This window comes from Capsella rubella, unplaced genomic scaffold (genome assembly GCF_000375325.1).
Source record: "Capsella rubella cultivar Monte Gargano unplaced genomic scaffold, Caprub1_0 scaffold_5, whole genome shotgun sequence".
Taxonomy (NCBI): Eukaryota; Viridiplantae; Streptophyta; class Magnoliopsida; order Brassicales; family Brassicaceae; genus Capsella; species Capsella rubella.
Genome location: NW_006238919.1, coordinates 12259836 through 12284782, shown reverse-complemented (window position 1 = coordinate 12284782; position 24947 = coordinate 12259836). Strand labels below are relative to the sequence as shown.

Below are 24947 nucleotides of genomic sequence, written 5' to 3'. Positions count from 1 at the left end.
CAAACATGTCTAATATATTATAGTTAAATCTTGGATGTTCAACATAGGATAAATAGCTCCAACTTGTTGAGCTGGATCTCCCTGAAACAACATGAGAGGGAGGGCCGCAAGGACAAAACATATGTAGAAACTTGAAAGCTCTGGTCACAGTTGATGTACAGCAGTTGCTTCATAAATATAGCATACGTTATAATAGCAAAGTTCAACATAAGATAAACCTCTCTCTGTTAATTCAGTTTTATGCCAAAGTTTCCAGATAATAATCAGACAACAGCATCTCACAACTTCCTCATGAGTAGAAAGAGCCTCTGGTCGAGTTCAAAGTGCGAAATGTGGGCCGGATCTCCCTGAAGCAACATCAGGAGCCCGCCGAACGAAACATATAGCTCTCTGGAAACACATAATTTTAAGAAAGAAACCGAGACATGATGGTTAGATTTGTAAGTGAAATGGGATCTATTTGGGAAAGTCTGATTAAGAACGTTCGATTTTGTTGGTCTAGGTATAAGGGGTATTCTTACGCTTTTGGAGTTTTGCCGTCACGCTCAGAGATCTTGTAAAGCTTCCCGTGCATTATGTATTCATACTTATCCGCAAGCGTTTTCTTTGCTCCCTGTAATAGAGAGCGAGATGGAAACTAAATCAGACGAACAATCAGATGATCAAACAAACATTTTTTGGTTTTCAAAGATTTAAGACACTAAGTCTTGCTCAAGTTTCATATGTTTAGTCTTATTCCTATCTCCTGAACCCCGAGCCAATGGAATAGCCATATCGAGTGGTTATGACCCAACCAAATCCTAAGACAGGTTCTGAGTAGTATAGTAAATAACAGAATCAATTGGGTACCTGACCTAACTAAACTGTTACCATGCATGAGATTTAGCCAAGCAAACAAGAAGAGTATGTAAATGTAATATTCACACAAAGATGAAGCAGCAGTAGAATTCATTACCGGAGTAAAATATCCGGTATCAGGGGTTCCATCGAGATTAAGCGTGGGAGCCATAGCCAGCGTGAACTTATCACCAACAGCCAATGGATAAACCTCAGTGTTAACATCTAAATGCATAAACATTTCCAAGTTGTGGCTCCTAGCTTCAACACGCGTAACTGTCACCACATACACACACAATCAATTTGAAGACAGAAGCAGAATATAAAGAAAACTTAGGGAAACTTATAAAGTTGAAATATTTTTCACAGTAACTTTGATTTCAATTTCTCTAAAACACAAAATAAACAGAAGAAACTACAATTCACATATCAGAAACTCGATTTAAGCCATGACAAGCATTACAGATCGTGACTGAGGTTCGACACAAAAAAAAAAAAAAAAAAAAGTAAATACCTTTATCGAACTTTTTGCCATCAGGGTCTAGCTTATCGACCACGAAGATATCCTCGAACATGATAATATTGCTTGCCATCTACAAAGAACAAGAATCCAAACCCTAAACACTCTCAATTCCACACTTATACGAGCATCTATACAGAAACCAAATTAGCTTCAAAAGGAGATAGAAAAGACGAATTTTTCACCTGCTCCGGAGGCTCAAGAGACAGAGAGAGTGGCGGCGGAAAGAGTGTTACGGAGGAGGTGCACAAGCGAGAGAGGAAGAAAAAAAACAAATTATGTTTTCATATTCAATTTATTTACATATATTCCTTGTAGTTTCGTTTATTTGCATGTATTCCCCATAGTATGCTTTCTATAACTTTTATTTTATTTTCCTTAAATGATAGGGATGCTACATCATTTGTTTAATCTTGTAGCTAGTCTTCAATCTCAAAAGTCCAAAGGTATTTTTCATCGCTCAGCAACATATTTTTTCACAAATGTTAAGTATGTTACACAAGACTCAAGATACTAAAAACCATTGAACCATGTCAAATCATTTATATTCTTTTTATTTATTTAATATGGCAACATGTCGATCTCAGCGAGCTTCATGGATAGTACATAGCTGCAGTTTGCTTATTAATTAAGCAGTAGTGGTGGTTTGTTTGGTTAAGTAGAGTGGATTGAGATCGTATTCGTCGGAGCAATAGTTGCAAAAACATTTAGTATCTTGAGGGTTTATCTCGAAATCACATTTTCCACCTTTTGCACCTTCCCTAGTCTCTTGGCACTTTTTATAACACAGTGATGGGTAAACCGGAACCCTACAAAGAAGGAAGTCAGGCGTTTCATCTCTGGTGGGCTTGTATTCTTCAAAACATGCGTTGCCTTTTACCTTTGACGCTTCTGCATGATAAAATCTATATATGATTCTCTTCTTTTACAATTATACAATTCATACACTAGTTGAAGGTTTAAAGATCAGTACTGAAGATTAGTTTTATGCATGCATGCATTTGTTATCATAGCTAGTATCATTTAGCAACGAAAAATGTTAAACATATATGTAGTGATTCATATTTGGTGTTTTCTTACCAAAGACCACCAGAAAGAGAACCAAGATCGCTACGATGGAAACTGACTTCATTCTCTCTTCGCTCAACAAGTCAAAACACGTACTTGTAATAATAATATTGCTGGTGAAAATTGTTGCAAACTTATCGTGGTGCTATACTGCTATTTATATTGATTGATGATGTATGATTTTATTCTTATCTGTGTGGCCAACAATTTTATCAATAAGTGTTGGAACAAAAAGTTTGGTTCCGGTGGTTGTTGTGTTAAATGAAGTGGTTGCACCAATGATCACATATATCATTAATTTGTGAATTCAAATGACAGTACAGTTTGGTATGTCTCTCAAACAGCATGTTCGTGTCAGTAAGAATCATGGGGTTCATTTTGGTTTTCTAAGTATTAAGGAAGCAATGAACATGAGATTATAATTAACTTATACAACTTGTTGATACCAAAAATATGCGTCTTTGTATGTTATATACATTCTTCAACTCCACTGCACCCTTTTTTTTCTATCTTTCTGTGAGACCAAACATAGATCATGTTTACATATAGCATAATAAGATTAATGTTAGGAGCATGTCCCCAAGTAACCGTTGCTGCCTGCAGAACTCCCTATTGCGGTGCTAGGTAAATCACGTACCAGAAACTTCACTGTGTGTTTTCTCATACCGTTTAATATCTCGAAGCACTCATAAAGATCAGAATCTGTAACCAACATCACCCATTCTTCTTCATCATCCAAGTATTTCAACTGAAAGGCGCCTTCTTGCAGCTTGAAGCGCTTACCCACTTCTCCGTATAGCTGAGAACACCCAACAAGATATGGATCAAGTTTGAAACGTACAGTGTCGTCTCTATAAGTGGCTTTTACAGTCAATATTGAACTTGATCCGCTCTCGCCACTAGTATTATGAGTTATTGGATTCCAATTTTGTTCTATGGAAGCAGATGAGCTTCCCAACACAACTGCACCTGAACTATTTGATGAGTCCGACATGCTGTTGGATATGGATGGATTTGGTTCTACAATTCTTGTATTTGTTCCATCGTCTGCAAGTGCTACAGAGCTCAAGCACCTACGAACACAAAGGTCTTTATCCTTCTTTACCTCTTCACTCCTTTTCCCTATATTGATATCATCAGTATAATTCAAGCCAGAGTCTTTGCTTATCCAAGCCCATGGCTCCATCAGTGATCCTGAACACAATGAAAATAGCTTATTAGAGCATTCACATTCTAACAGATCCTCCACAAAAGGTTTGCATAGAGTTATATTTACCTGGTCCTCCTGCTTGGATTGTTTCAACACTCTCCTCCATCTTAACCCTACCACCGTCACCAGATGTAACTTTCAAAGGCTCTAATGACGCATCTTCATCCATATCACTTTGGCTTATTACAAATGCATCTTCATCATTATGAGAGGACAGACTCTTTTGAGTATCAAATTCTTGTATAAAAGGGCCAACTGCCACAAATTCCCCTGTTACCGAGTCAAACCTCAGTCCTCCTTCTACACCTTGGACAGAGTCGAGCACTGTCTGTATTTTCCTTAACGATCTATTCACTTTGTTAATCTTGCGAGATGGCCATCTCATGATTCCGTGCTGTCTACATATTCGCTTTAGTGTAGTCGGACAAACTGCAAGAAAGAAAGAAAAAGAAAAGCATCCAAGTCAGCAATTGAATAGCTTGTAAAGGAAACAAGCAATGAACACTAGTTCTCACCACCAAGGCTTTTTGCAGCATCCTTTAAGCTCCCAGAAAAGTATTGTTGGAGAACATTCAAGCTCACATTCTTCTCTGTACTGCTTTTCTTCTTCTCTGATCTTCTTGCTCCGCTAATTTCCTATGAAATGAGTAGGGAAGTCTTTAATCTTCTATCTTTAAAGATTTAACCCAATTAAAAAGATCTTCAAGCCATAACCAAATTTCATTGTAGAGAATAAAAGAATTGGATACTATCATATACCTGTTGAATATTTCCCTGAGAACCTGCTATATCATTTGTTGTATCAGAGGACATGTTTGAGAAGATAGTTGCAGTAGAGTTGACGTCGGTATCCAGATATGTTGTCTGTAAGCTTTCTTCAGATACAGTAATAGCCTGTGGGAGATTTGACGTTTCTGCATCTGAAACAGTTCTCAGAGTCCGACATAGTCTCTGCATCGTGCTCGAGAGACTATCCAGCAAAAGTTGTTGTTCTGAGCTTCCCTTCATATTTACAGGTAAGAAAAACTCAAGTATATAATCATTTTCACCGGTCAATGTGCTCCTCAGTTTGGTGGCAACTGCAGCATTAAGACCAAACTTTCGAGCATGTTGAACAAGAGGGTACTCGCAGATATTAAATGTCTTTACGTCGGATGAGAAAGACGGTTTGTTTGATATGAGTGCTTTGCCAACAATTCCTTGCCCTTCTCTCAGATAATGCTCCAAACATGCATTCACATAGCCTTCCATTTCCATATCATTCACATAACATGCTGTTTCTTCTATGCAAAGAAGAGAGACATCCCTTGAATTTTTTCCATAAACCTTTACCAACTCATTGTTTGCTCTTTTGGAGTAACTACATGGAATCCAAGCTAGAGCTAAAGGCAACCTATGTGCATGACACACCGCTCGGAGAACATCTCTTATTTCAGCCAAAGCTTCTTTTTGATTACTAGAAAGGTACTGAAAAACAAAAGACACTATTGGATTGAGGCACAACAATGAAACAAGAAAGCATCAGTTTTTGACCGGTTTGGGTTCAGATGTACCTGAGAACGTGGAATAGTTGATGTCTGTAAGTTCACGGCCTAAAAAAATAAGACAAAAACAATGAATCTCACCACTTTTATTGTTTTATTTGATCTTCCTCAAATAATGACACGAGGGAAGATTAACTTGGTTGAGTATAAGAAAATAAAGAGACGTCCCATATCTAATGTGAACCAAATAGAAGAATCATCAATCAAATTTGGAGAAGAATTCCTCTAAACCTCCCTAATAAAACATCTCATTTCCTTCTACTAATGTTTCTAAAAGAGTTCTCAACTAATGAAGAACACCAAGCACTGAGTTCAAGTAGATAAAAGACATGATTCGAAACCGAGTAACCTTATAATACCAACAAGAACAAGCACACACAAAGAAAAGAATGGGAGAGAGAAGGCGAGTTAACCTTCAGAGCACGACAGACAGAGTCCATCTCCACATCAAAGTTGGGTTTTTCCCTACATGTCACAAGTTCCAGGACAGCACAACAAGATGAACCTGATGCTTCAAGGATAGGAATTGCAATGGAACCACGGACATCGTTATCTAGAGCATGCTTCATCCTTAGATATTCAGCGGTCTTGTAATACATCACGTTTGATGTCCACTCAGGAATTCCAGAGATAAAGACTCTGCCTGGAAGACCTGGGTAAGAGCATTGATTTGCTTCAGCAGAGAAAGTGAAGTTCCTCGATACTTCACGGTATTCAGACAGCCTCGAGTCAAGCAAGTAAGCCTGATCACAAGTACTAAGCATGTAATGATCTCCTTTCTTAATAGGAGTCCAAAACTGTGCCAGAATTCCCTCTCCGGAGAACTCCATAAACAAACTTAATGCCTTAAGCATCTTATCATCAAGAGTGTGGCTCAGTGACCTTGGAACACTATAGTCTACACTACTAGTCTGATTACTACCCTTGCTTCGTTTACCAGTAAGCTTTTCAGTATCAGATAGGCAATGAAACTGAGAAATCATCTCCTGTGCCGGTCTTTTAACGCCAACGTATGAGCCTTGAAAGCCTCCAAAAGGTGTAGTAGATTGAGAGGTCGATAAGTCATACTGAGTGAACAAGAAATCTGTAGCAGCAGAAGGGGTGTTGCACCATGAAGCAAAAGATTCGAAGTTCATAAGCTCAGAAGTTGAAGAGGAGCTAAACATATCTTCTTCGAAAATCAAATTCTTAACCCAACCATCCATTTCTTCTGCTGGAACATCTGGAAAACAGAATCCTTTTTCTCTGGATGCTGATGGATTCTCCATTTTTTTTTTTTTAAACTGAAAAGATTGGCACAACAGAGACTTTATGATTTGAATGAAAATGCTCACGCAGCAGATTCAATGTTTATCAGCATCCTACACATGGGAAGATTAAAAATTCACTTGAATATTCAATTCATATCTTCACAAAATTACGAAACAGGACAAACTTCACCGCAAGGAAAAGAAATGTTTTTCTTATACCAAATCCTTTACAGTTGAAAATGCTATAAACATCTAACTACTTTGCTATTTTATATGGTCGCAGCAATTAATACACTTGAAAAATATGCAGCTCCTTGAATTGCACAAGTAAGCAAAACCCCAGAAGAAAAAGAAGCAAATTCAGAGTTATAGAACTGAACCTGGAGCAAGAAGCTATTAGACAGTGTAGAAAGGTTGATACTTGAGTGAGTATTGTGTTGTGGAGGAGACAAAGATGAAGCCACAGAGTAAAGATAAAAGAGGAAACTTTCTAGTATGGAGAAAATACTAAAATAGTAAAAGCCGATTAGGTTCAGTTAGAGGGAATCGTGGGAGCTACATCAGCAAGCAGCAGTGAAAAGAGAAAGAGAAAGAGAAAAGAACGGTTCCAGTAATGGAGGAGAGAGACTCTTTGACTCTTGTGAGAGCTTCGATAGGAAGGAAATGTGAAAGATGACTCTTTAATTTATTTCTTTGGAATCGTGATTTTCAAAACGCGATTTATATATTTATAAGTCCTTCTGCTTTTGGCGTGCGTGCGTGAGTCACTGAGGCGTTTTAAAAAAAGAAAACGATGCGTCCTAATCGTCCCTACCACCACTACAGATGACGTAATGATAGAAAAGTTAAAAAAAGTGATCATTGGATTTTCTACTTCTTCTTCTTCCTTCTCCTTTTTAAAAGTGACTCTCTTTAATAAAACATTCCTGCAAATTTTTACTGGAGAAATAAACAATGGAATGATGAATAATAAATAATTTGAAAATGGAATATCAGAATAAATTATGAGGAATTTAGATATTGATTCTCAGTAATGTACATGAACCCAAAAAAAAACGAAGTTGATGTTAGATTTTTCTTTCGTTTTGATGTATTTATTTCCCATGGTGAAATTTTTAAAAAAGAAACAACGTAATAGTATTTGTTAATCATACATAGGTATGAAGAATATATTAATTTAAATACAACATGTAGAACATTTTAAAAAATAAAATAAAAATAGATAAGATATGGAGAAAAAGGATGACAATGTAATCTAATGTGAAGAAGAAAGCGACACGTGGAGATCAGTTAGATTCCGAAGGCATAATAATGCGTAACCTGTCATTTTCTCCTCTTTGCCATGCCAACTTTTTCCTTATTTAAAAGTAAACACCATTCATTCTATCATTTAAGCTGGCCAAAAAATGGAAATTATAAAAGCTCACTTATACTTATTTTTATTTATTTTATAAACATTCAATGGATGTATTCTTATTAGAGAATAGAAAATATATATATTATTTAGTTACATAATTAAATTACTTTTTCTTCACAATACTCATCGTCATAAGCAAGGATCATCCTAAAACAGCTAAATATATATATAAGTCATTATGAATACAGGACCACATATTATTCTAAGATTTGCTTTGGATTTCCCATAGTTTGGGGGCAGTGTCTGTCAGCAGATACATAAGAATTGTTCAATACAATAAATATACATACATATATATATACTAACTAATTGAGGACAGCATAGCATATCAAATGGGAGTTGTCATAATTAAACCCAATTAAGCTATATATATATATATATATATGGGATATTAATTTGGTTAGAAGACAGTGATATTGTTTTAAAATGAATGGACCACGCATACAACTTTCATTTAAAAACTGATTTGGATCTCCCATTGTTTAGGAGCGTCTATCTGTCGGCAGCCATATACAAGAATAGCTGCTACACTTCAATCTCAAAATAATTGGTTTTACCTTTTATTGTCATTGTTGTTTAGAACTTATTATATTTAGTAAAGAGGGTTTCGAGAAATATATCGAATACACATAGATAGACTGTAGTAATATAGATGCTCCGAGAAAAACAAAGTATGTATTGCCCGGGGCATCTGTATTATGCTGGCACTCTCTGCCCTAACGTAATATATATGGGGCCTTAATCACTTATGTATGATTTATATGAGTTATGTCAACAATGATCCCACTTCCTCTTAATTAATTGTCGTTACATGTTGATATTCGCTTTAAATCAGATTCCTTAAGTCGAGATAGGGGAGAATCCTGACCGTCCATCTTTTGTCTTTTCTAGATTCGGATTCTCTTTTCGAGATTCCTAAATATATCATGCGTGGTGGAATGGAATCTTCAACAATATACAATGCTACCCACCTAACCTTGTAGTAATGTGCTTCTTCTCCTATTTGCTCTGAATTCTTTTTTATCCGTCTTACTAGTAGTATTTTCTAATTAATTAGTGTGATTAGTTAATTTACTTTGTTGTCAACTTTATTATATTAGTGTGATTGATTACTTATTTAGTTTTTTCTTTTTCATTATTATGCTGTGGTGTACGTACGTAGCAATTAAAATATCATCTCCTTCTTTTTTTTTTGTCATCTAAAAAAAAAAAAATATCATCTCCTTATCTTTGCCTTGACGGCAACTTGTTTGTTTCAATCAAAAACCAAATTTACAGTTTTTACATGTTTTTTTTTTACTTGAATATACATGATGAGAATATCGTAAATGGAGTAACTATATAGTTGTGTGACATATGATATATTTTGTAAGCTATATATAACACGATATAGCTATAGGCTGAAATAGTCGACCAATTCATGAATCATATATAGTATTAGTGAACTAGCTAGCTGTCTTATATATGTATGTATGTTGTTGAAATGTCGTCTGACTCAAGTAATTTACTATATATATACACAAAAAGTATCTGTCGACGAAGAAAAAGAATGAAGAGGTATATATATTTGTGTCTATGTTCATTGTTGTTGAGACTAAAAGAAGGAAGTATATTCATATTTATGATGTACGTCATCTTAAGAACAGGTGTACGGTGTACCATTTACTTCTTTTGTTATAAAAACAAAGGTTCTTTCATCAATCGTTTGCACAACCTTAATAAATAAAAATAAGTCATATATAATATTCGATCGCACTAAAGTAAAAGTAATCGACGAATCGTTGATAAAGCTAGCTATAAGAATTGTTGTATAAATATATAAAAGTGTTTAACGTACGTCGTCGAAAGGAGAAGTTTTCCACTGTAATTCTTTTTTCAGGTAATAATGTCAACTTGTGACGTTGGTCGCTTTCTAACATCGAATGATATAGATTGATAAGATGAGTACGTAACCTGTGTGTCTGTGTGTTTCCTTTTCTTTTGTTACATTCAGAACTAAATCGAGAATATATATACAATTGATAGTTCAGTAGTTTTGCCACCTGTGTGTATGTTGTGGTCATCACCACCCAATTTTCAGTTAATTTCTTTTCTATTGGCGTAAAATAAAGCTAGTCTTGGTGCGCAAAATTAGATTTGCTACTTGACTATCAAAACAAAATAAAAGCATGCAAGTTCTCTTTTACAACTTTTCATATATGTATAAAGTCTCTTGTAATTAACCCACTTATAAAAAGTTTTTCTATATCGATCAACTTCATCGACCATCGTAAAGATCTAGTATGCTCAAATTCATCGTAAACAAAAGTATCCAAAAAAACATGGATTTAATTCTGTAAGAGCTTTTAATACGTTGCGGGATCGATGCGGATTAGATCGTGTTCTTTTCTTGTCTTATTACGTTGGGAATCTTACGTTCATGAGATGAGACCAAAATAGGCCCAGCAAGCCCAACTATGGACAACGGACCTTAAATATATACATTATTTAAGTCCAGTCCAACTAGAGAGTAAAACATAAGAGAAGTCAACAAATATATTAGTTTTTCTTTTCCCGTTGGAAATGTCAAAAATATACTGATCTATTGGATTAGAGAGATGCTGCAATAAGTACTTTTCATTGGATTCCAAGCCTTCAAGGACTTTCTCTATAATCTCACAGGTGGACTTTTTGAGTGACTCCCATATCCATGAGATATGTTCACATATAATCTCACATGTGGATATTTTGAATGTTGATATGTTCCATCTCAACCCGTGGCTACTAATTTATTTCCAAAACTATTAGAGAATGGCAAACCTTGTCTTTTTACAACAGTCAATTTTAAGTTATGTGAAGTATTTACCAATGATGGATTTTAGACATTTACACATGTTTTCTTGAGTAAAGCTTTTACTTCTTGTACAAAAATGTGAATAAACCAGGGATCAACAAATGCCTACTTGCTCGTCAAACTTCAATGTTAATAATCTAGTGATCATTGTTTATTCATGTTTGAACCTTTGAAAAAAGAGCAGGCATCAGCTTCAGACCGATATCGCCGTATGGTTTGTCTTGTTGCATATCTATAAGTCCTCTAGACTTCAGTACCTGTAATTCAAAACAACTTGTCTAAGCTAAAGGCAGTGCAGAGAGATATGACGGGGGGACAAAATGTATGTATCCAGAATAACTCACCAGAGTCTCGAAGAACATTCGAGCAGCTAGCTTCCTTGTCTTCCCTGCCAAAATGTCGCTCAAACTTAGATCTCCGGAAGGATGGCTTGAAGTGGGACTATGTGAAGAACGTAGTTTAAGATACTGAACCAAGGCTCTGCAAATTTCAATAATTGTTATAAATAAATGGAGAAACAGTAGACTCTTAAATCTACGTGGCTTTGGAATCTATATACCTTGTTCTCCCTGTCAACCCATCAGAATCCTGACTAGCTGGTGATCTTGAGGGAGTACTTCCACCTATCTCCAGGAAAGAAAGTTCCTGTATGGCACATACAAATGGTATTACTATCAATGTTAGTGAAGCACCAAGAATGGTAAAAACATAACACACAAAAACGTGAGAACAGACCTCATCAGTCATTTCAGAAACAGGTGAAAGCCCCAAGTTTCTTTGTTCAGGCATAATTTCTGGATTTGTGGAAGTTGAAGGCTCTGTTCTATCAGATCTTGTCTGCCAAGTTCCAGGCTGAGTGGTGAAGTCATCACTTCTAGAAGGTGAAGATCTTGGAGGTGGTGATGGCATGTACACAGGGAAACCACCATCCCTTAAATGTTCGAATCCCATGTCCTCATTATTAAATGTCTGAGGAGATTGTGCTTCTGTTGCTACAGACTCTGAATGCGTCGGCTGAGGGCCTGCAAAATCTTGGACATCTTCAGTTTGCTGAGCTGGAGACAGCTGAACTGTACTGTCTCGATTTGTTGAATCAGGGACCATGGTTTCTGGCATTGGAGAGACTGGATTAATTTCGGTTTCAGCTCCTCGAGCAGGAGAAGATACAGATGAAGGTTCTGGAAAAGTTTCATCAGAAACAACAAGATATGGCTTTGAAGCTACATAGTCCTTTTCAAAGACACTGCGTAAAACATCTGAGAAGCCTGCAGGTAGACATAGACAGGCAATAGTCTTTCTTCAAAAACAAAGAACATAAGTAGGCAAAAGTGTCGAAAATGAAGAACCAATAGGAAATTACCAGTCAATAAGGGCTCACTAAAAGTTTGATCCTTCTTTGACAGGTTATTCAGTCTCCAGATATTTACTTTAGATTTAGGCATCTTCTTCCTCTTATGAAGTGTATCACTAGGATCCTGGAGCCTTTGTCTTATATTCCTGTCCATATTCTTTGTATCAGTACGCAAGAAGTAATAAAATAAACATGAAGCAATGAAAAGTTATTACCTGTTGGTTAGTACTGTGACCTTATCGAAGAGCTTCCTCTTCCTTGGCCTTCTTTGTGGTGGGGGAGGAGGAGAAGGCTGAAGCACCAGTTGAGGAGATGGATGCGCTAACATATAAAAAAAAGTGTTCAAAACAAATAACTGGGAAGAGAATGTATTCATTAAGCTTAAAATTATAAGACTATGTTGTTTACTCACCAAAATCTGCACGTTCTTCTTCAGAACCAGCAAAACCTGGAGATTCTGACCGAAGCTCAAACGTCGAATCCCTTCTTAAATTTGAGATTTCTTCATCAATACTAGGGATAATGGAGTCCTTTTCTTTCAAAGATTCATCTAAAGAATCAGTGCGTTCAACTCTGACATTATGTTGTTCTGCAAGAAATGATGGATGGGACGCAGGGGTTGATTCGTGCGCAGCATCACGTCTTATCTCAATCTCGGGAATACTTCCCGGAGAATTGACATCGCTTCTCTTGATATTGGGATTGAGCTTTTCTGTCAAGTTACTTTGTCTAGGATCCTGAACTTCAAGGATTTCCTCTGTGACATTGCGAGGACTATAGTTACGAGGACTATCGGTTCCTATATCTCGAGTAATATTGGTGTCTCTTGGCTCGTTTTCTGATCTTGCCACATTAGCCCTTCCAACATCAGTATCTCCAATATGTCCACTCATAGGTACTGTGGATTGGCTGCTCAAATCATAAAAAGAAATAAGCACATTAATAGCATATCATTGAACAGATAAAAGAAGAGTTAGAGCAAGGTGTAGTAAAGGAAATCAAAAACTCTGTGAAGAGCCTCACTCGACATCCATCGGGATAGATTCTGAGATGATGTCCTGTAAGAAGGACATACAAACTTTCATTCAATAACACATTCCCGGAGACATGAAAAGCAGTGGTCAGAATATGTTCCAAGTCCTAAAAAGCAAGTGTTTATCTCACCTCATCGAATGTTACAGCAACATAAGGATCAATGCCAGTAGGAATTTGATCTGCAAAATAAGCATCAGAATCAGAAACACGTCGAAATCATGGTATGCTGCATCAACAACCAAAACAAACAACAGGTAAAAGGTACCTGTGAGAGTGATATCTTCTTCACTCCGGGTATGATTATCGAATTCCCTATGATTGGCAAGAAAAAAAAAGAATAAAAAAGATGTTATCTTCCAAGTCAAACTTTATAACAGATCAAACTTGAATGAAAAAAGTGAAGAGAAGAATACATCTCGAGAGTGTCATCTTCCAAGTCAAAATCGTCTAAATTGAGTGCTTGAGGCAAAGTCACAGACTCAGGCGGGGCATGTCTGGCATCTTCAGGCAAGTCAACTTGAGCAGAGACGAAAGCTTTAGCAACCCAAGTATTAAGGACATTCCAGTCATGGTAAAGGTAATCGACTTTCTTTGAGTATATTCGCACAACCCCAATCAGAAGGTGACTTGACGTTCTCAATGCCAACGGTATCTCAGGAAACATTATACTATCTGCAAAGGCAATTACATATTTTAAAACTAATCAACAATCCCCGTGAATATAGACAGTCATGAGATCCTATAACCAATCAAAATTATCGCAAAGTCATCAACTTTTATCAAAGCAGCAAATACTCAGGCGAAATTATGAGAAATTCAATCAGTGGAATGGTTAAATTATAAACCACAAAATCGGATTTTGGAGAATGCCCATGTCAAAGCAATCATAACTAAGCAGAAGTGACACTTTGTGAAATTTAGATTTGGGTACAATCGGAGGGATTTAAAAAAAAAATGAACTTTGGAAGAAAAAGCAAAAAAAACTGAAGAGAGTAAAGACGAACCAACTGTTTTAGGAATGTCGATGGCGGTGTACTGAGATTTCTTAAGACGGTTTTGCACGTGAGCGGCACACCACACCGTACCCATTGGACCCTTTCGAGCCAATAACGTCTGTGAATAAAACATTTACTTCCTTCTTCGTGACCCACAATTAAGGAAACCCTAAACAAGCAGAGATGGAGACTGACACGATTTGAGAGACGAGGATTATCGAATCGAAGGTGTGAAATATATATATAAAGTAGAGAAACCAATTCAATTTCAAATAAAAACTGCAGTGACAGCGAGAAAGCGAGAAAGCGAGAAAGCGAGAAACAGGTTAGGGCTTTTGGGAGAGGAAGAAGAGTGCTTTTTTTTTAGTGGCGCGGGAAAACCCCATTCAGTGGCGCTAATGTTGAAATCATTGGAAACTGATGCCTTCTCTGACAATTATACCCTTCCCTCGGCTTAATGGACCCGAAATATTACCAAACGAAACAATTGGGCCACTAAACCCAATAAGAAAATTTTTGGATTAATGGGCCTTAGGGGTATATTTGGAAATTCGAGTATATGGCACTCTAGGGTTTTGTTCGTATTTAGGGTTCTCTATTAGTTCCCGACGCTGAGTTCTTGCTTTTGCTGTTTGTACTCTGGGTAAAAGAGAAAGTTGCAGCCACAAAATCGCATCCGACAATGGTAAAATTTCGTCGTCATCTCTCAGTTCTTATCATTCTTCCATGAGTCTATAGGAGCTTATCTATTTGTTATCACTGTCTTCGTAGTTCCTTATCGTCATTCTCTGATCTCATCGTTTACGGATTTTGTCTTCTGAATTTGGCTAGTTGTTATCGCCACTAGGGTTTGTAGTAATTGAGTAGATTATGAGTCTTTCTCGTCATTGATCGATTGATTATAAGTTTATGCACAAACATTTGTTTTGTTTTTTGAGTAGTGTTGCTAGTTGCTGAGATCATTTTGGGTTTATGAAAATGTATAGAAATGAAAATGGAAATTTGATTTTGGATGTCTGTGCAGCCGAAGCAAATCCATGAGATTAAGGACTTCCTTCTGACTGCGAGAAGGAAGGATGCTAGGTCTGTGAAGATTAAGAGAAGCAAGGACATCGTCAAGTTCAAGGTCAGATGCTCAAGGTACCTCTACACACTATGTGTCTTCGACCAAGAGAAGGCTGATAAGTTGAAGCAATCTCTTCCTCCGGGTAAATTTATCTCATCTCTATCTCTCTGTAACATAGCTCAAACATCACATTGCACACTTATGAAACCTCTTTATTTCATATCGTTGTTAGATTTTGGCACATGGTTTGCATTTCACTTGAAAGTTTTGTTGGATTTTAGTATTTGAAGCCTGAAAAGATTCGAGTAATTCATACACATGTTTATCATAATAGTTTTAGGAATCATGCATCTGAGTACCAAGTCTTTTAGGTTCTTTTTATCAGTAATGTGACATGTATTGGAAAATTATTTTATCTGAGTTGTATATGCCATTTCTTAATTACAGGTTTGAGTGTGCAAGACCTTTGAAGAGCTATTGAAATCAGGATCTGTTACCACCAGTGTTTGAAGTTTTATACACCCTTCTCTTAGAAGATTTTGTTTTTCTCTCTGCTGTGTTTTGGAATTATCATGGTTCAGACTTCCCTTGAGTTTCTTTGTTATAACTTGAAGACTATTTATGAGAATGGATTTGTATTTTGCTATCGACGACATGGTTTAGTAATCTATATGCCTCCCAAAGATCTCCAGTTTTGCGTCTGAGAATACTTTAATCTTGAGCTGTTAAAAACAAACTCATCACTGAATTTTTTAATTTCAAATTTGCAGTCGACAAATATTTCAAACATCACTGAATTTTAGTACGGCGATAGTGAAAGTATATAGGAAACGTCGTCGCTTCTGAGAAATTGCGGTCGTTATTTTCATAGTTGGTTCTCTTTTATCTTCTTCAGTCTTCAAACACGAGCGCTCAATCTTCTGATTTCCATTTCGCGGGAGTTGAAGAAGAAGAGTCAGATTAAGATCGAATTCGCTCGACCGGTTTGTTCTCATCTCTGCGTTTTCTTAGGTTTCTATTCTACTTTCTTCCTTCAATTTTACGGTTTGTTTATGATTAGATCGATTGTGGGGTTTCATACACTTGATTTCAGTGGTAAAATTTATGTTTGTTTTATTACTAGTGATTACTGTCACGTCTAGTGTTAGTGCCTGTCCCTATCAAATTTTGAACCCAGATTCATGGTTGTGTTTCCGCGGATTTTAATTATAAACCGCCAAAATTTCGCTACTCGAATTAACTTTCTCAAGCGTTTACTTGGTTGCTTCATGAGAGTTTTCTACAGTATAGAAAACTGATGCCAATACGAAACAAGAAAGCAACTGTGTATCAAACTCGTCTTCTTTTTCTTGTTTATGACTTCGCTGACTTACACCATTGCCACTGAGCTGCGATTTTATGATATAGTCATCTCTCATGGAACTTAATTGTTTGCAGGCAAAACCTTGTAAGAGTCTTTGGGTGGGTGGAATCCGCCCTAGTGTTTCAAAGGATGACCTGGAGGCAGAGTTCAGGAAATTTGGGGAAATCGAAAACTTCAGGTTTCTTAGGGAACTCAAGACAGCCTTCATTGACTTTTATAACATGGAAGATGCAATACAAGCTATGAGCATGAATGGAAAGAGAATGGGCAGTAGCTATTTGCGAGTTGATTTTCTTCGATCACAAGGGCCACGGAAAGTAAGCATCCATTTGTCGGACTTTGTTAACGTATAAATTTGCTTTAGTAATCCTTTTGTCAGAAACTCTCACTGAGTGATTTAAGTTTCATGATTTCGATATGACTTCCATGGCTGGAAACTTTCTTGTGCATCTAGAAGGAGTATTTGCTTGATTCATTCTATTCTTATTTTTCTTCTAACATTTACATTGCAGAATCCATTTGGTCCTTTTCCATTTCGAAACCATGTAACACTTTTCACTCTCTTTAGGAACCATGGCCTGGCTCTGTTGATGGCATGGATGGCAGTTTGAGTGCTAAACAACAGGTCAGGCTTATTGCTAGACCTTCTTTTTTTTTTTTTTGTTGGTGATTTGTATACCTTTATTGCTTTGCCATTTAATGATTATAAGATTTTACGACAAACCCTTGTTCTTGCCAAGTTTCTAAGTTCTGATTGTAATATGCTTAACAGTACGCTCACTCATTTGGAGATGGTAAAGGAGACGGCCAACCAAGTAAAGTACTGTGGATTGGATACCCTCATTCTGTTCAGATTGACGAACAGATGCTACACAATTGCATGATACTCTTTGGTGAAATTGAGAGATGTATTAGTTACCCATCAAGACATTTTTCGCTTGTTGAGTTTAGGAGCGTTGACGAAGCCCGCTGTGCTAAGGAAGGACTACAGGGAAGGTTACTGAACGATCAAAGAATCACAATAATGTACTCAAACGATGACATTCCCCCTGGACGAGTAGATGATACCGGTTTTCATTCTGCTGCCAAACGATCAAGGCCTGAGATGTTCATCAATGATCCTCCATTTATGTCGTCACCACATTCTAGCGGGATTTGCGGCCCTATGAGGCCTTTTCGAGGAAGCGTTGAACGTTCACATAGTGGTCTAGAATATAGTGATGTGGTTGGTACGAAAGGAAGCTGGGGGAGGCCATCTCCAACTGGAGCTGGAAAACTCCAGGCTCCTGCACCAAATACAAGGCTACCTGTTAGGTCAACCCTTGGTTCTTGGGAAGGATATGACCCTGCTGAGTTGGATACAAAACCCAAAAGAACCCGTAGAGATGAATCAGTTGATGCTTTTCCTTCAATGGGTGTAGATGATCGTGTCACTGTGTTCAACAGGTCATATGGGTGTGGTTCAGTTGCAGTGAGGTCTGGGCGTGGTTTCCCTGATGCTGATTTCATGTGGAGAGGAATCATTGCCAAAGGTGGAACTTCTGTTTGTCATGCTCGTTGTGTAGCTATTGGAAAGGGGATTGAAACTGAACTGTGAGTAACATTTTGGCCTTCCTAATTTTTTCGTACATATAGGAAGTTTTGTAGTTCATTGCTTAAAAGTTCTTTTAGACATGATATCTTAGGCAATCTGTGTATTGTCTACTTTCTGATCTCAAACTGAATGTAGTGTTGATTTGCGTCATTGATAACACTGCTCTAGATTGCTGATTCTCGATTTTTCGAATGGTTAATAGCCCTGAGACCGTCAATTGTTCAGCAAGAACGGGTTTGGATATGCTTGCCAAACATTACGCCGAAGCCATTGGATTTGAAATCGTTTTCTTCTTACCAGACAGAGAAGATGATTTCGCGTCTTATACTGAATTTCTCCGCTACCTTGGTTCAAAGAATCGAGCAGGTGTGGCCAAGTTAGACGATGGAACCACTTTATTTTTGGTTCCTCCATCCGATTTCTTAACTGATGTGCTCAAAGTGTCTGGCCCAGAACGGTTATATGGTGTTGTTCTCAAGTTGCCCCCACCCCAGGTTCCTTCTGTGGTATCGTATAAACAAGAATCTCATCCCATTCCTCAATCTTATCTGGAGCAATCTCGGAGTTCACCTCCCAATGCCCATCACGGTTTGTATGCCGCTAGAGAAGATAGAGCTGTGTTTGATTACAACAGAGGTATGCAGGAAGAATCAAAGCCTCCCCCAAAATCGTTTCTCGGTCCTTCTAGCGAGCCAGTTTCTGTACCTAACACTGCAATGCCTCGAGCCAGGGTTAGCCTAACGCCTGAGCTATTAGCCACTCTGGCCTCCTTGCTCCCAACAACTTCTCTACCTACTGCCTCTGAAAGTCAACAGCTGGTTGAACTGTCCAATGGAGAAGGTCCGACACATTCTTGGAATCGAGATCAATCAACGGGTTCTGACCGATCAAATCTATCATTCCAGCAATTAGGCAGCCAATACAATCCGGTGGGGCAACTACCTCCTCCTCCTCCACTTCCTCCTCCTCCTAGGCATTATCCTCCGGTGTCAAGCACACGAAGCTACTCCAGTGGGATGGTCCATGGTGGTATGCAATATCAAGCACCATTTGTTAGTACGCCTCTGCAAGCTCCGTTACCTAATCCTCCATCGAATAATTATGCAATGTACTCTCAAGATTCACATCAAGATGTTTCTCAACCCATGAGACAGCAAAATCAGCCTGAAGCTCCCATGCTTAACCAAAACTACATATCGGCCCCTATAGCTGAGAACCCTGGTTTGCATGGTTATCAACAAGATAATTATCATGGTCTGACAAATAATCAAGGGCATAACGCAAATACTTCCAAATCTCAAACTGTGATGCCACCATCAGTTAACTTGACAAACTTGGATCCGTCTAGCCAAGCACAGCTGCAGCTTCAGCCTTTGCTCTCTGGAGCTGGACAAGGTACATCAGATGGTGAGGTTGATAAGAACCAGCGATACCAGTCTACTCTACAGTTTGCGGCTAATCTGCTTCAACAGATTCAGCAACAGCCATCAAATGCTTCGACTGGACAAGGCCCTGGAGACTAGCTCCAAATGGCTTCATAATCGATAGGTAATATTCACCATTCTTGCTCTTTGGGGTATTAGGTTCTTGTGCTGTGATGCTCCTGCTACGTTATGTCTTCTCAAACAAATTATCTGGGCGAAACTGTTTAGTATGTGAGATATCTGAAGCTTATCAGGCTGCATCTCTTTATAGAAACCGTGTGAAAAATATAAGATTGAACGTACACAAGTTCTCTGTATGTGTCGACAGACTTGTTTACTTATCTCAATGAAAATGATCTTTACAAATGTAAATCTTGCTTTCATTTAATAATATAATCGGCAGGTGGGTTTTAGTGTTGCCGTTTTTGACATGCCGACCGTTATTGTTATGTTACATGTTGGGATGGAGAAAGTGTGTTGCCAAGGGATGATATCGCATAGAGCTTCTTTTGTCCGAACCAGACGAGACAAGGGGCATCACTTTGATCAATGTATCCCTTTTGGAAAACAAAAAATATGCATTCTACCTGTTATTATGTACAAGGCTGTACAAATTGTGTGCTTTTAGATTCTATTGAGTAATCAAATTCTATTATTTGTATCTCAAATTATTATTATTTTTTAAAATGAGACTCAAGAAAAAGAATTTCATGAAGAATATATGCATCAGTTCTCATAACATCCACAAAAGACGAATCAGTCCAATGGAACTCGAATCAAAACGAAGATAATTAGTTACAGAGAGATGATTAAGTTCAATCATCAACTTGTTTATATTGTTTCTTTATCCTCATGAATTTTTAAATCAAGAGACTATCAAGAACACAAAAGCTAAGAACTACACAAGTGCTTCATTGATTCATTGTTAATGGGTAAGGCAAAGTGGCAATGTGGTTATGAGCCACTGTTCCAATCCAGAGCTTCCCTTGAACTTCCCTCACTTCACTCACAAGCTTCATTACCTTGCCTTGTCTATCCTCAAGCACCTCCAAGACTTTACCTTCCTCGTCGAATCTCGATATCACAGTGTACATTCTCATCCCCATCGTTTTCGCCAGCAGCTTCATCGGTATTGGCAACCGAAAGTAGATGCTTTTTATCCAAGGGTTGTTTGTAAGAACCTCTTGTGCCGGTGTTCTGCAACAGTCTATTGCAACCCAAAACTGACCCTTTTCGTTTATTCTTACATTGTCTGGGAATCCCGGGAGATTGGCCACCACCTCGACGTCACCCGTCTTTGGACCCTCCAGCCAGTATTTCACCAATCTGTTATATACATATTGATAAAGAGAAATGAAATGACAGATACATCAATATAAACACAAAGTTGAGGCAGAAAAACATTTAAATATGGAGTTTGACCTAGTCTTGTCTGAATGTTAAGGGTCGTCTATATGGTTATACCTGCAATTGGTTGTCTCGGTGAAGAGAAGGAAAGATTGATCTTTAGAGAGCTGAATTCCATTGGGAAAAGCCAAACCATCCAGCACAATGTGTGTTGTTTTGGTAGGTGGATCATATCTTAGAAGCCTTCCTGTTGATTCTCCTTCCAGTAATATAAAGAAATGATTCCTACAAAAAGTACAAATATAATCTCATATCATAGAATTTACATGATTAAAGGTAGGAATGGATCTACAAAGCAAGAATAACAGAGTTTTGCTTACGCTCTGTCATATCTTTTGCTGGTGTCAGTGAAGAAAATAGAGCCATTCCTATGGACGTCAAGATCGTTAGCAAATAGTATAGGCTTTCCTTCCACATGAGTAGCTAAAGGCGTCGCAATCCCTCCTTCAGGACCAACCATAAGTAGACCATAGTAAGCGTCTGCAATATACAAGTTTCCTGTCGCTTTATCAAATCTCAGACCAAGAGGTCTCCCACACAGCTTCTCGTGCTTCCATTGCTTGTTTGTTGTTGAATCCACACCTCTCACACAAGCTTTCGCTGACCTAATTCTCATGAACACAAACCATCAATAAAAAACTAAAAACAAAACTCTCTGCACACAAAAGAAGTGATTAAATATATATATATAATGTTTTACCATTTTGATGTTACCACGGAAAATGTCTCCCATCCAATTGCTTCACCCATCCATCTGACCACTCTTCCATCAGCCAACCCTGTGTATGGACCACGACCTAAACTATCAAACTCTAATGACTCTGGACCAAAGACTTGGTCCACAAACTCCAGTTTCCCATGATTACCCAGTCGACTAAGGTTGTCTCTTGGCCAGCTTTCCATGACTTGCTTGTATGGAGCAACCTCGTGCTTCACGGGTTTGAACTCACGACCCCCGATTGGACTTATGTGAAAGGGGTCGATAGCTATAAAAATTACAGATAAAGCAATGATACAGAGGATCGGATGATGAGTCAACAATGAGTCATATGTACCACACTGGCCTTTCTTCTCCATTTCAAAAGTGCTCAGAGGATGGACCAGAAAGTAAGATCAGATTCACCTGATCAATGTACAGATTATATAAGCAATGTAGAGAGCATTATATTTGTGGAGAAATGCAGATTTTGTGAATAAATTTTGGGTTGAAAGTAGGTTCAATGGAGACAAAGAACTAGTCAAAAGTTGATCTAAGTTAGATTACTCTGATACAAATACAATTGACATGACTCTATTTGAGATATAGCTTCGAAATAATCATCCAACCTATAACTGCTCATAAATAAAACCTTTTACTGTGAATCAATGATTGTTCTACCCTTCTCTTACCTTCTTTTTTTTGGAATATAAAACAAGGAAATGACGCAAGATGCAAATTAGTTACAAAAGAAGACAATGCTCTAGTCTTAGAGACCTGCAGAAAATTCATCTAATCACCTTGTGAAACAGAAAGAGTGTAGATGATAAAACAGATACAATATATCATTGTGATAATTTCACTAAATATCCCTACAATGTATAGTTGAAAGGCCAGTAATACAAGACTGTTTGGTGGCATGCTTTCATATTGAAATAAATGTGAAGGTCACAAATGAGGAAACATGTCTAGTGGATGGAATCTTTAGGTAAGACATAGGATCCTTCCGCAACTATACATCAATCACATGACAAAATAATTGAGTGCCATATTCATCTGTAATGATGCCTCAACACCACTAGCTTGATTAGTCAAGGAATCCTTCCCCAGTCACCACATTATGCAGGAAGCATTCTCACAAACAGTTCAAGCAAGCCTTAAGTATCTGTTGCAACTGCAGAAGCTTGGTTACCAACTTTTGGTCTTCATCTGCTGCCTCGACGACAAGAAATTTGTTCCCACATTCAAACAACGTCCACTCCACTTAGAGGGACTGCACTGGCTTGCAAGGTCCGGCCATTTCCAATAAACCGCACTGAGGGTAAAGAAGCATCACTAAGCGATTCAATCTCCAGGAAACTGAAATCATAAGCACCCGATTTCTTCAAACTGAAAACAAAAACCACTATGATCCAACCAAGCATAGTAAGAGCCCAGTAGTTGTTCATCCCGCCAATCAAACCCCACGAAATAGCGTAGCCAACCAGGATTCCCGACAAATGTCCCAGAAAACTAGCTTGTGGCACGATGATGGAAGTGAAAATGAGTGACTCGAACGGCGCAAAGCTAATGGGAAGAGACAAGAGCCCAAAAAGATCCAGCTTTGAAGAAGGTTGCTTCACAGAGAGAATCGTCATCCAACCAAAGACAACACAAGAGTACCCAACAGCTGTAACTCTCCGGAAATAATCAATATTGAATCTAGCAATCAACAAATGATAGATCCCAATAACCAAAACACCAGAGAAGACAATAAGAAGGAGAGTGTAGTGAAGGTAATAAGCAGTCCCAAGACCAATATGACCGAGCTGTTCCACAACACCAAGACTCCATAGAGCACTCATGTTAAACACAAGATGCAAGACACTGATATGTGATAACGCAGAGGTGATCATCCTCCAATAGTGCCCTTCGACCGCAGTATCGTAACTCAATCCAACTTGAGAGTAACCAATACTCTTCTTCTGAATCACAAACCAAATCACACTGCATATCGTTACAATGCAGCTCGTTGCTGGCTTCTCGATGATATCATAAAACAAAGGCCTTCCCATGCTTAAAATGCTCAATTTCTCTCCTTTAAATCAACAATGAGCTTCAAACGATGCAGGCCAATACACAGATCTGAGAATTAAGTTTTTTTTCTTTTTTTGGGGAGGAATAAACAAACTCAAAGCAGTGACCTTTAACAGCTAAACCCACCGACCAAACTAATAAGTATTCGCCAGAAGGATAAAAGAGAGATCTTTCTTCCTCGAGAATTGATTCTCGATTCTTCGTGTTCGCGCTAACTTGTTCCAGATTTTCTCACACTGAATTTTTTTTTATCAGATCGAACATTTTTTTGACTTTGTCGGCGGCTTGACTTTTTGCTACTGGGCCTAAGTGGTAATGGAACTGGGCCTATCACCATCCAATTTCAATCAAGTATACATACATAAATAAATTACGCAGAGCAACAACCTTTTGCATTTAAGGTTTAATTATTGGCAAGAGTTTAGAGTAGTAATTAATGTTAGTATATTGATTATTTTTGACGAAGGCTGTCTAGAAAATAAAAGAGACAATAAAATAGAAGATTGGATTTCAGAAATTGTTCATAGCAATAACATATTTTAACAAAAATAGAGTAAAGAACAGTGATAATAACATAACATATTATGTTACGCTACATGACTATGTTATGACGATATCAAAACTATGTTCGTTTCATCATTACTTGAACACATCGTTACAATCCAGTGACGTGTTCCAGTGTTTAACTAATCAACGACCAAATTTTGGAAATTACGTAAATATGTATTTCTAAGTCTCACGTTGTTGTTTACGTTGTTGTTTATTCATCAATCAATAAGTTACAATGAAACGAACCAACCCTTCTATATATACAGATATTCGAAACACAAGATAACTCAATAACACAATTTTATCAGTGATAGAATTAATATAAGGATATATATTACATCCTCTTCAAAAATTACAAACTAAAAATTATATATTGACCTAGAACAATGTTATCAGTTTCTGTAAACAACATTATCGATAAAACAAGAAACTGATAGAATTAATATAAGGATATATATTACATCCTCTTCAAAAGTTACAAACTAAAAATTATATATTGACCTAGAACAATGTTATCAATTTCTGTACACAACATTATCGATAAAACAAGAAAAGTAATCACAAGACAAAAGCGCAGACGATTCCGCAACAGCGCAAATGATTTTGTAACTTGATGAAATTCTGGATAAGATGAAACTCTTTCACTCGATTTCCTACTTGTATTGTCTCCTTTAAGAATTCAAATCTAAAGGTTTCTACTATGTAAATAAA

The 24947-nt window shown here is 37.6% G+C and overlaps 7 protein-coding genes across 9 annotated transcripts; 2 read left to right on the top strand and 5 right to left on the bottom strand.

Annotated features, from left to right (window-relative positions):
- Nucleotides 1-111: 111 nt before the first annotated feature.
- On the bottom strand, nt 112-1651 carry LOC17885653 (DNA-directed RNA polymerases II, IV and V subunit 8B). Its single transcript, XM_006291945.2, has 5 exons — nt 1543-1651; nt 1352-1430; nt 956-1113; nt 522-613; nt 112-390 (listed from the first exon to the last, which is right to left on the bottom strand). The coding sequence occupies exons 2-5, from the start codon at nt 1428-1430 to the stop codon at nt 279-281; spliced, it is 441 nt and encodes a 146-aa protein (XP_006292007.1). The 5' UTR covers nt 1543-1651; the 3' UTR covers nt 112-278.
- Nucleotides 1652-2832: 1181 nt separating this feature from the next.
- On the bottom strand, nt 2833-6447 carry LOC17884961 (protein NLP9). The gene is made up of 6 exons (XM_023783016.1): nt 5593-6447; nt 5189-5227; nt 4395-5102; nt 4151-4271; nt 3702-4064; nt 2833-3619 (listed from the first exon to the last, which is right to left on the bottom strand). Exons 1-6 carry the CDS (start codon nt 6445-6447, stop codon nt 2991-2993), a joined length of 2715 nt encoding a protein of 904 aa, XP_023638784.1. The 3' UTR covers nt 2833-2990.
- A 4252-nt stretch (nt 6448-10699) lies between these two features.
- LOC17885663 (sister chromatid cohesion 1 protein 3) lies at nt 10700-14386 on the bottom strand. The gene is made up of 12 exons (XM_006290202.2): nt 14070-14386; nt 13479-13737; nt 13331-13377; nt 13195-13244; nt 13054-13088; nt 12443-12939; nt 12246-12351; nt 12040-12176; nt 11415-11944; nt 11239-11324; nt 11024-11159; nt 10700-10936 (listed from the first exon to the last, which is right to left on the bottom strand). The coding sequence occupies exons 1-12, from the start codon at nt 14191-14193 to the stop codon at nt 10835-10837; spliced, it is 2109 nt and encodes a 702-aa protein (XP_006290264.1). The 5' UTR covers nt 14194-14386; the 3' UTR covers nt 10700-10834.
- A 275-nt stretch (nt 14387-14661) lies between these two features.
- LOC17886810 (60S ribosomal protein L38) lies at nt 14662-15809 on the top strand. Its single transcript, XM_006292043.2, has 3 exons — nt 14662-14745; nt 15085-15268; nt 15574-15809. Exons 1-3 carry the CDS (start codon nt 14743-14745, stop codon nt 15594-15596), a joined length of 210 nt encoding a protein of 69 aa, XP_006292105.2. The 5' UTR covers nt 14662-14742; the 3' UTR covers nt 15597-15809.
- A 192-nt stretch (nt 15810-16001) lies between these two features.
- On the top strand, nt 16002-20162 carry LOC17886075 (flowering time control protein FPA). 3 transcript variants are annotated; one of them, XM_006290568.2, is made up of 6 exons: nt 16002-16109; nt 16564-16806; nt 17058-17114; nt 17262-18082; nt 18286-19631; nt 19911-20162. In XM_006290568.2, the coding sequence occupies exons 2-5, from the start codon at nt 16711-16713 to the stop codon at nt 19604-19606; spliced, it is 2295 nt and encodes a 764-aa protein (XP_006290630.1). In that variant the 5' UTR covers nt 16002-16109; nt 16564-16710; the 3' UTR covers nt 19607-19631; nt 19911-20162. The 3 variants fall into 3 exon arrangements, with proteins under 3 accessions (XP_006290630.1, XP_023637828.1, XP_006290629.2); XM_023782060.1 differs by having other exon boundaries at nt 16043-16137; nt 19981-20162; XM_006290567.2 differs by having other exon boundaries at nt 16043-16137.
- A 51-nt stretch (nt 20163-20213) lies between these two features.
- LOC17885395 (protein STRICTOSIDINE SYNTHASE-LIKE 13) lies at nt 20214-22379 on the bottom strand. The gene is made up of 5 exons (XM_006291150.2): nt 22304-22379; nt 21615-22037; nt 21235-21519; nt 20972-21139; nt 20214-20833 (listed from the first exon to the last, which is right to left on the bottom strand). The coding sequence occupies exons 2-5, from the start codon at nt 21989-21991 to the stop codon at nt 20419-20421; spliced, it is 1245 nt and encodes a 414-aa protein (XP_006291212.1). The 5' UTR covers nt 21992-22037; nt 22304-22379; the 3' UTR covers nt 20214-20418.
- A 56-nt stretch (nt 22380-22435) lies between these two features.
- Nucleotides 22436-23914, bottom strand: LOC17884983 (RHOMBOID-like protein 13). The gene has a single exon (XM_023782061.1). It carries the CDS (start codon nt 23663-23665, stop codon nt 22856-22858), a length of 810 nt encoding a protein of 269 aa, XP_023637829.1. The 5' UTR covers nt 23666-23914; the 3' UTR covers nt 22436-22855.
- Between the last annotated feature and the right edge of the window lie 1033 nt (nt 23915-24947).